General features: G+C 64.1%; 1 protein-coding gene across 2 annotated transcripts; it reads right to left on the bottom strand.

Annotated features, from left to right (window-relative positions):
* Positions 1–1,096: 1,096 nt before the first annotated feature.
* Positions 1,097–8,964, bottom strand: OGFR (opioid growth factor receptor). Of its 2 annotated transcripts, none has more exons than XM_070419641.1 (7): positions 8,737–8,964; positions 6,347–6,415; positions 5,768–5,846; positions 4,354–4,432; positions 3,525–3,591; positions 2,851–2,999; positions 1,097–2,303 (listed from the first exon to the last, which is right to left on the bottom strand). In XM_070419641.1, exons 1-7 carry the CDS (start codon positions 8,917–8,919, stop codon positions 1,391–1,393), a joined length of 1,539 nt encoding a protein of 512 aa, XP_070275742.1. In that variant the 5' UTR covers positions 8,920–8,964; the 3' UTR covers positions 1,097–1,390. The 2 variants fall into 2 exon arrangements, with proteins under 2 accessions (XP_070275742.1, XP_070275743.1); XM_070419642.1 differs by having other exon boundaries at positions 6,347–6,410; positions 8,737–8,912.
* Between the last annotated feature and the right edge of the window lie 439 nt (positions 8,965–9,403).

Here is a 9,403-nt window from a genome sequence, read left to right on the forward strand (position 1 = left end):
CCTTTCCATCCTGCCGCTGGGAAACGCCTCCGCTCCCCAGAGCTGCCCCTGCCGCCAAGCCCTAACAGCTGCAGTGGCCTGGGACTGGGGGATAGGGGCCAGAGCTTGGGGGTCAGTGTACTGGAGCTGCCTGGCTGTCCCCAGTTCCCCACTGTGGGCACAGACTCCACGCCCAGGGTGACTCCAGTAGAGTTTCCTTCTGGCATCAAGCTTCTCTATCTGAACTTGAACCCCACAGGCTCTCACCTGGGACCCCGACCACTGGGGTCCCTGACTCAGTGTTTGACGTCGCACACCCACATCAGCGCTCAGTCCCTCTGTGGTGCAAACGGGGGCTAAGGACATGCCCCCCCGCCCCCCCCCCCCCCCCCCCAATGAGGGCGCTGGAGAGTTAAGGCAGGTTTTCCTCCAAAATGACTTCCAATTTGTCTGTCACATCGAGTCCTCCCCTCCCCTGCCCTTCCCGGGACTAGAGCTAGTGGCCAATGCTCTTCATGGAAAGGAGGCGGATCACACTCCGCAGCTCCCTCCTCCTCAGGAGAGCAGTGAGCTCATCACTTCTTTTGTGCAAAGGCCCTCTGCCCAGTCCCCTCAGGCCAGCGTCAGGAAGGGAGGCCCCTGGCCCAGGGGGATGAAGCCAGGCTGGGCGCTCACCCTGTCCTGGGGGGAGGCCTGCTACAGGAGGGATGCACTGTGCCCAGGCCAGGTGGGAGGAGCCCAGGGGGTCCTGGGAGGCGGTGCCTTGGAGTGGAGGGTCAGCAAGGGGCCGTGGCTGGCAGGGCAGGGACAAAGCCAGAGAACACTGCTGAGTTAGTTTACTTCCAAAGCACATCACTGCACCAGAATCAGGGCAGGCGAAGGTGTGGTCTAGACCTGGGCATTCTGAACGCTGCCCACCGCGGGCGGAGCTGCCTCAGTGCCCGGAACAAAATGCGGCCAAGGACCCCCTATCCAGCCGCAGGCGCTGTGACCGGGCGCACTGGGCAGGGCAGGTGTCCTGAGGGCTGCTCCACTAGGCCAGAGTCCGGAGGGCAGCACCGCTCCCGAAACCAGCCCGTCCACCCTGGCCACCCACAGGGCCGGGTCCACACCGAAACACGAAGTCAAATGAGTTTATTCAGAAAAGGCCTCGGCACCAGACTAAGAAATGAGCCCACTCCCACCCCAGACGCTCCGGGGCCGGTTTACAAAGACGGGGCAGCGCAGAGAGGGAGGCGGTGAGGAGGTCGAGGTAAGGATTCTCGAGTCCGTGGGCGTCCCCGGGCCTGTCTTCCGACAGCGGCAGCGACCCCCGGCCGACCCCGGCGCGAGGCCAGCACTGCGGGGCGCGGGGCGCAGCCGGCAAGGAGACTCCCCGGCACCGGCCCAGCCGAGGCGGGCGTCCCCCAGCCTAAGGCGTCGGGGGCCTGGCAGCCAGCCCCGCCTCCGCCCTCTGGTCCGACGCAGGTTCGGCAGTGGCCGGGCTCCCGGGGGCCCCCTGCTCCGGCACCCCCTGGCCTTCTGCCTCGTCCTCCTCCACCTCCTCGCCCAGCCCGGCCTCAGGACGCCCCGAGGGGGCCGGCGCCTGGTCCACCTTCCTTCGCTTCCTCACCTCGTCGGCCACCTGGGCCCCTGGGGGCGGGGGACAGGGCTGCTCAGTCTCCCCGGGCCCCTGGCTGCCCATTTCCTGGGTGCCGGCCCCGAGGCTGCCCGGGCTGAGGGCGCAGCCCTCCAGGTTCTGGGCGATCTTCTCCACCTCCGAGGCGCTCTGGGGGCCCAGCTCCCCCGGGGCCTGCTCCCGCCGGTTCGGCTGCAACTTCCTCTTCTTGCTCTCGGTGGGGCTCCCGGGCTCCGGCTCCTCCGCCCCCAGGTCCCTCTCCCGGGCTCCCTCCTCCTGCGGGGGCCCGGCGGCCACGCCATCCCCGCCCGCGCCCCTCCCCGGCCCGCAGGTCCGCCCCGGGGCGCCCGCCTCGAGGAAGGGGTCCGCGGGGCTCGCCTCCCCCGCGGCCGGCTCGGGGCCCCGCAGGGGCGGGCGCGGCGGGGCGCGCGGCCCGAGCCTCCGCAGCTTGTCGTGCGGCGCCCAGACGAAGAGGCGGCGCGGCCGGAAGTGCGCCCAGGCGAAGCGCAGCAGCGCGCGGCGCTGGCGCGGGCAGCGCACGGTGAACACGAAGTAGTCCAGGGCGCTCTGCCGCACGTTCGGCAGCTCGCGGCGCACCAGCGTCTCCTCCAGGAAGAAGCGCACCAGCGGCGCCTGGTAGCGCTCCAGACCCAGCTCGCCCAGCGACTTGAGGATGCGCGTGATGCGGAGGTTGTTGTGGCTGTGCCTGGGGGGGGGGGGGGGCGGCAGAGGGCGCTGGTGGCGGTCCTCAGCCGGCCCCCCCCGCACCCCCCCCCCCCCCCGGCTGCACCCCACCTCCCGGAGCCTGCGGTTGGCTGGGTTTGGGATGCGCGCTCTCTCCTCTTGCAGGGTGCCCCCCCCCCCCCCCCCCCCCCCCCCCCCCGCCAAGGCTAGAGGAGGGTTGGAGGGGCTCCCGGAGTTGTGCCCGCGGGCAGATTCCTCCCCTGCACTTCCTCCACACCCCCCTGACCTGGCTTCTCAACAGGCACAAGGGGGTGCTGTGAAGCCGACCCAGCCCAGCGGGTCCTAGGACCCACGCCACGGGTAGTAGGGCCCAGTGACCAGCGGGACTCCCTTTAGGCCCTCACACCCTATCAGGCAGGGACCCCCACCCTGCAAGCAAGGAGCAGGGTGCTCAGCCCAGTCGCTTGTCCCTGCTCCCACAAGGGCTCCGGGCACTTGCCAGAAGCCTAGCACAGTCCCCTCCTCAGCCTGAGACCTGGCTGTGCCAGCTACCCCGCTGGGGTCCTCACCAGTTGAGGTTCTGGAAGCGCTTCTGGTAGCTCTGCGCTCGCCGCACCTTGCCTGTGACCCGGTCCTCCAGCTCGATTCCGTAGAACCCCAGCATGAGCTCGTAGGCCTGGACAAGCCGCTGCCCGGCTTCCTGGGAGCTTTTAAAGGCCTGGAAAGCAGCCCCGGGAGAGCGAGCGCTTTGGAGCCGCCCCACAGACACCCAGCTGGCGATGCCCCCTCAGGTCTGACTCACTAGAGGCCGGGACTGGACTCAGACTCAGGCTGAAGAAGCCCTAAAACTCCTAATGTGACCGTCTCTTTACTCTGAGCGGCTACAAGGCCACCAGGGCCTGAAGTGTCCACTTTAGTCCTGAGAGGAATTCTCAAGCCGCTGGGAAGAGCTCAGGACTCGCCAGGGCAGCATCGTGCACTCGCCTCGCCTAGGAGCGTGCCGCGCCTCCTGACATGCTCAGTGGCTCCCCCATCAATCCCTCTAGGGGTCCTGCTCCAGCCCCAACAAGGGGCGACAGAGGCTAGCCCCTGCCCCAGGCGCCCCAAGGTAGTGATTTCTCTGGAAGTCTGTGAGGAGTGCCTGGGGAGAGGTGAGGAACACTTTAGAGGGAAGATAATTAGGGGGACTTCCAGCTCCTGCCCTACGAGTGGCTCCCCAGGGGTACACAGAGGCCCGGCTCACCTCGATCTCCTGCTGCGTGAGGGGCTTGGCATGCCAGTTCACCCCTGGCTCCCGCAGAGGAAACAGCCTGTGGGAGAAGAGAGAGCACAGGCCCGTCCCTGGCAGCCTCGGGCTCCCGGCAATGCGGGCACATGCTGCTGGGCAGCCTGGAGTGGCTCACCACTCAACCCTGGGAGGGGCTCGCTAGGCCACACATGTCACAGGCTCTCACAATAAAGTCAAGGGGTGAGGGCAGGAGAGCTCCAGGGTGGGCATCACAGACCAGGGCACAGGACAGGCACGTGTGGCCTACAGCAAGGGCAACCAGCTAGCCGTTTAGCCCAGGCCGGCCAGCTGTTCCTTCTGTTCTTCGTTCTTCCCCTCTCATCACTGATGCTGAGAGTTGCCTGTGCCCAGGAGAGGCCCCCTGGGAGCCGTCCTCAAAGACACACTGTTTGCAGGGCGACCACAAGCCACGCAGGACAGGCCGCACGCGCTGCCGCGGGGCTCACGTGCGGCAGGCTGCTGTCTGCTGTCCTTCCTGCCCCATGCGCAGCCTCAGCTCCCAGGCAGCACAGAGCTGCTCACAGTGAAGAACCTGAGCCGGCAGTGCCCGCAGCCAGCACCAAACTCGGCTTCAGAAAGGATGCAGTGTGCCTGCAGGCATGCATGGGACTCCAGGAAGAGGCTTGCCTAAGCCAGGCCCTCCAGCCCCTCCCCTGGAGACCCTCCCCAGAGGTCCAGCCACACCTCAGCCCCCCAGCTCTGCCCCTCCTCCCCAGGAGTCCCAGCCCCTCCCCAGATGCCGAACCCACCTGTGCTCCGAGCCCCACGCCCGCCCTCTGCTCACCACTGGATGTAGGAATGGTTGTCCTCCAGGAGGTCGTAGTTGTCCTTCCATTTCTCAAGAATATGCTCAATGCAATAGCCTAGAGCACCATGGGACGCGTCAGTGAGTCAGTGGGGAGCTATTCAAGCACTACCCACCTTTTTTTTTTAAATCCTCACCCAAGCATTTTCCCCCCAACTGATTTTTAGACAGAGTGGAAGGGAGGGGGAGAGACAGAGAGAAACATTGATGTGAGAGAGAGACATCAACTGGTTGCTTCCCGCACACACCCTGATTGGCATGGAGATCGAGCCTGCAATGGAGGTAGGTGCCCCTGACCAGACTCAAACCCGTGACCCTTCTGTCCGCAGGCCGATGCTCTACCCACTGAGCAACTGGCCAGGGCTACCACCTTTCTTGAGGACCTTGGGGCTCTGCAGCTTTGAGTTGTACATCTCATGTGATTTTAATCCCCCAATTTAGGCGCTCGGCCTCCTTGCAACCTGAGAGCAAATGCCAGAGAGAGGATTATGCCCGAGGGAGGGACAGGTGCTCTCCGACCTGCACCTGTCTTTGCTGGAGGGTCCTCACTGCCCCTCACACCAGGGCTTGTCATCAGAACTCTGCCCTCACACAGAACCTACAGCTGAGCCCCACCCCGTAGCTGGTCTTCCACTGGCCACTGTGTCTGCGAAGGGTCCGGCTGAGAGTTTAAGGTATGCGGCCACATGGCCTCTGAGGCAATTACGCTGCATCCTAGGGAAACAGCCACAGACCACGGGTTCCAATAACACTTCCCTCATGGCCCGGACGGCCTGGCTCAGCATGGTGCGTGCCTGGTTGAGCATCGAGCTATGAACCAGGAGGTCACAGTTTGATTCGCAGTTGGGGCACATGCCAGTGTGGGGGGTGCAAGAGGCAGCTGATCAATGATTCTCTCTCATCACTGATGTTTCTATCTCTTTCTCCCTCTTCCTTCCCTTTCCTTCCTCTCTGAAATCAATAAGGAATATGTGTATGTATATATATGTATATAAACTTCACTCATGGACACTGCAATTTGAATTTCATATAATTTTCAAGTCACAAAATATTATTCTACCTTAAAATTTTTCCAACCATTTGAAAATGTGAAAACCACACTTGCTCACTCGTTGGTGTATGTGGCTCTCCCACTCGGCAGAGGAGCCAAGTAGTTGTGACAGAGACCTCAGGGCTGCAACGCCACCCGCATGTACCGCTTGGTCCATCACAGCAAGTTTGCCTGTGGGGGGCGCTGTGGGGCTACCTGAAAGCTATAGGCCCCAGTGCCCCAGTCCCAGCCCAGGTCCCAGCAGCCCAGGTCCCAGCAGCCCAGGTCCCAGAAGACCCAGAGGCAGAGAGAGGGGAGAGGGGACCCGCAGCAGGAGGGAGCTGCAGGCGGCCAGGCACGCACCATTGGGCCGGAACGGGATCTCGTTTTTGTAGAAACTCAGGTTTGGCATGTCACCATTGCTGTCCCCTTCCATCAAATCCTAAAGAGCCAGAGAGATTGCCGGTGACAGAATCAGAAACAGGCTGGCCTCCCTGGGCCCTCAGACTAAAGCTTTCCTGGGGGAGGGGCATCTGCTCTCCACTGGAAAACACCAGACATCCTGAAGGCTGGTGAGGACCCCATGTGGCAACCTGGGCTCCTCACCCACCTCTGACCTCCTCCTCCTCCCCAAAGTGGACCAGTGCCGGGAGGTCCCCTTCATCTGCACCCGGAGGCGGCCCAAGGGCTTCCTGAGACTCATGGGTGCAGAGGGCAGGGGCTGAGGACACAGGAGACCACTGCAGGGGCAGGCGGTATGGGGCCTCATGTGTCCGTGCCGAGAGCTGGCACCATGATGCCTAGTAAAGGCAAGGCCGCTGAGGCTCCAGAGGCAGGGGCCAAGGAACACGCTGTGCCACTGGCCTCGTCCGGGTGGAAGGCGGGAGGGTTTAGCCCCAGGTGGGCTGCGAGGGTTCGAGGGTGCTTCAGGCAGCTACGTACCGGGTAGTGGTGCCGGTACCTGCGTGTGTCCTGCATGGCTCTCCAGTTTGGGGACCCCGTCATCCTAGACTGGGAAGAGAAGAGAGACGATGAGACCCCATGGGAGATGCCCCCCTCCCTAGAGGCCTGCCAGCAAGCAGACCCCCCCCCTCCCCCCCCCTTTGAGTGCCATCCTGGTGAGGGCAGCAAGGACCTGGGCCAGATGTCAACAAAACCAGAGGAGCCCAGAGTGGCTGGAGTGAGGCCTGCCCCCTGCTCAGCCCTCAGGAACCCCAGGCCCATGGGAACATTCTTGGGGGGCAGCCCTCCAAGCTCCAGCTTCACTTATTAGCTACCCCCCTCAGCTGCAGTTGTATCTCCCGAGGAAACCCCGCCTTCCGCAGCACTTCCTCCTTGTACTGAGCTGTAAATTGTCACCAGGCCTGTGTCCCAAAGACAGCGCCTTGCCACTTATAGCTCTCGGAGGGGCCCAAACCTAGTCACAGGGTCTGATGAAGGAACCAACGACCAAAGCCCAGGGCGCCAGGCCCATCCCGCCCAATCCCACTGCTCAGTGACCAGACCCTGGATCTCCTGGCCACCAGCCCTTTCTCTGTAGCAAGTCAGAGCCTCCTCTCTTCCCTCCCAAACCAGCAGCCCTGTCTCTACAGGCCAAGCACCTGGGTCCTGGGAAGGACGCTGGCGAGCAGGAAGCTAAGTAAATGCAGCCCCCCCCCCCCACCTGTTACAGGGTGGGGGGCACAGGCAGGGCGGAGCCCAGCTGTCTGACTGAGGCTGGGGGAGGGGGCGCGGGAGGGGCAGAGACAGCTCATCCTGGGCAGACAGCTGGGTTCCAGCTCCTGGGAAGAGCCAAGAAGTGCTGGAGGGGTCAGGAGGCCAGGTCCACCACGGCGCCTCCAGGCTCCAGCCCCTCCCCAATCCCCAACACCCCTCAGTGGTCTGAACTCCAGCCAGGTCCAGGGCTGCCCCCTGCCAGCTGCTTAGGTTCTCTCCTGCAGGCCAAGGGCCAGGGAACAAAACCGAAACTCAGCGGGTGCATGTCCCACTTCTCCACCAGTTTCTGTTTCTCCTGCCCCTGGGCCAGCGGGCACCATACGGGCAGCACTGCAGGTGGAGTCCTCTGGGAAGCGGTCAGAGCAGGCCTCCAACAGCGTGGTCTGTGGAACTGGGAGGACAGCGTCCTCTACCTAAACCTTGCCACACCTGCTGGAGGACAGAACCGGATTCCCGCCCTGTGACTCCAGGCCCACGACCCTGACCACTGCCCAGCCTGCCTCCTCAGGGAACTTGTCCCTGCCCCAACACTGGGTACGCTGAGGCCACTGCCTTTCAGGCAGGCCCAGGAGCCTCTCGGGGTCCCTCTCTTTGATCCCTGTAAGACATTGATAAACCTGAAAACCAGTGTTCTCCTCTGGTCCCGGGAGAATCCATCCCAGAGACCACCTGGATGGCTTCAAGATTCTCTAGACACAGGCAAGACGCCTTAATCCAAAAGCAAATGGGACCCAGGGTGCCAGCTACCATTCCGGGTGCCATCCCTCCCTAACTCCTGGGGCCCAGCTAGAGCAGTGGCACCCACACCTCAGTGCATGCTAGCAAATAGCCCCTGCTAACAAGTAACCAGTGGCAAGACAAGTACTTGGTGGCAACAAAAGTAACAGTGCAACAAGTAACCAGTGGTAACCAGTGGTAACCACTGGGCACAGCCAGGGGTCCTGGCTCCCAAGCAACACGAATGCAGCCCCCAAGGCACCTCCAGGAGGGGGAAGGCCAGCCCCAGGCCAAGAGGAGCAGCAGGGGTGGGTCAGGCGTGGAGGGGTGGGGGAGGTGGGGAATAGGCCCCGGTGCTCCCTGAGGGGCACCAGGAGGCCCAGAGGCAGGTGGGCAGTGGAGGTGGCCAGCACCGAGCACTGGGATCTAGAAGACAGAGCCCCAGGCCTGGAGGTGGATGTGAGAGAGAGGAGGTCAAGGATGTGTCAGGGGCACCCTTTTGAGGAAATGTCACCCCCACACAGATTCAGTCCTGGGCACCTGTCTTAGGGTGGCCCTGGATCTTTCTGCAAGCCTTCTGTCTGGGCCAGGGGGTGGGGGTGGCAAGCAGGGGCAGATCTCAGGGTGTCCATCAGATTATGAGGGGAGCAGGAGGACCAGGGTGGGGAGCAGGTCATAGCTGGAGAGGGAGTTGGCCCCCAAGTCGGGTCTCCAGGAGATGCCTCCGTCCCCCCACCCCCACCCCCACCCGCGGCGGTGGGTGAGGGGGAGTGGACAGTTTTTCCCAGATCACGGCCTGGCTCCCATTCTGGGGTGCGGGGGATCGCGGGTCTCCTGGGTGCGGGGATCGCGGGTCTCGGGTGCGGGTCTCCCGGGGCGTGGGGGTGCGGGGGCTGCACCTGCAGCGCGCTGGGCCTCGCCTCCTCCTCCTCCTCCTCCTCCTCCTCGTCCTCGTCCTCCGCGTCTCCCAGGGCGCCGGCCTCGCCATCGTTGTCGCCCCCGGCGTTCGGGCCCCCGCCGTCCTCCGCCTCCTCGTCCTCCTCCTCGTCCTCCCAGGTGGAGTCGTGGTCCGGGTCGTCCATGCTCGGGTGGCGGCGGGACCGCGCTCCGCCGGAAGCGAAAGTGAAACCGGGAGGAAGCGCGGGGGCGGGGCGGGGCGGGGCGCCCAGGGTCGCGGGGCTGCCGACTCCGCCCGCCCAGGGTGCCCGCCCTGGAAGGATGTGCCCTGGGGCTGCCTGCGCCAGACGTCCCAACCCGAGACTTCCCCTTCCCTTGCCCAGAACGTCTCCCCTAGAGGGTGTCCCCCACCCGAGATGCCAGCCTGGGGCTTCTCACAGGGAGGCAGTCCCTGAGGAACAGCCCCTGGAGGTTGTCCACAGAGGGTGCCTGTCCTAGGACCCCCCCAGGTCACCCCCCCAGGATTCCCCCAATGTTCTCCCCTCCGAGAACGCCCCCGTGGAGGACACGCCCCGATATGTCCCTTCCCCCCTTGGAGGAGGCCCCCAGGAGGGTACTGCCTGGAAGCTGTCCCCCAGGAATCCAATCCACCGGAATGGATTGGATTCA

This window comes from Myotis yumanensis, unplaced genomic scaffold (assembly GCF_028538775.1).
Source record: "Myotis yumanensis isolate MYYU_CA2020_CCGP unplaced genomic scaffold, mMyoYum1.0.hap1 SCAF_7, whole genome shotgun sequence".
NCBI classification, from domain to species: domain Eukaryota; kingdom Metazoa; phylum Chordata; class Mammalia; order Chiroptera; family Vespertilionidae; genus Myotis; species Myotis yumanensis.

Coding starts and splice junctions, on each gene's coding strand:
- OGFR (XM_070419641.1), bottom strand. CDS start 8,919: ATGGACGACCCGGACCACGACTCCACCTGGGAGGACGAGGAGGAGGAC. Junction 5,847..6,346: donor GGTACCGGCACCACTACCCG/GTACGTAGCTGC, acceptor CTGGCTCTTTAG/GATTTGATGGAAGGGGACAG. Junction 3,592..4,353: donor AACCATTCCTACATCCAGTG/GTGAGCAGAGGG, acceptor CTTCTCCCACAG/GCTGTTTCCTCTGCGGGAGC.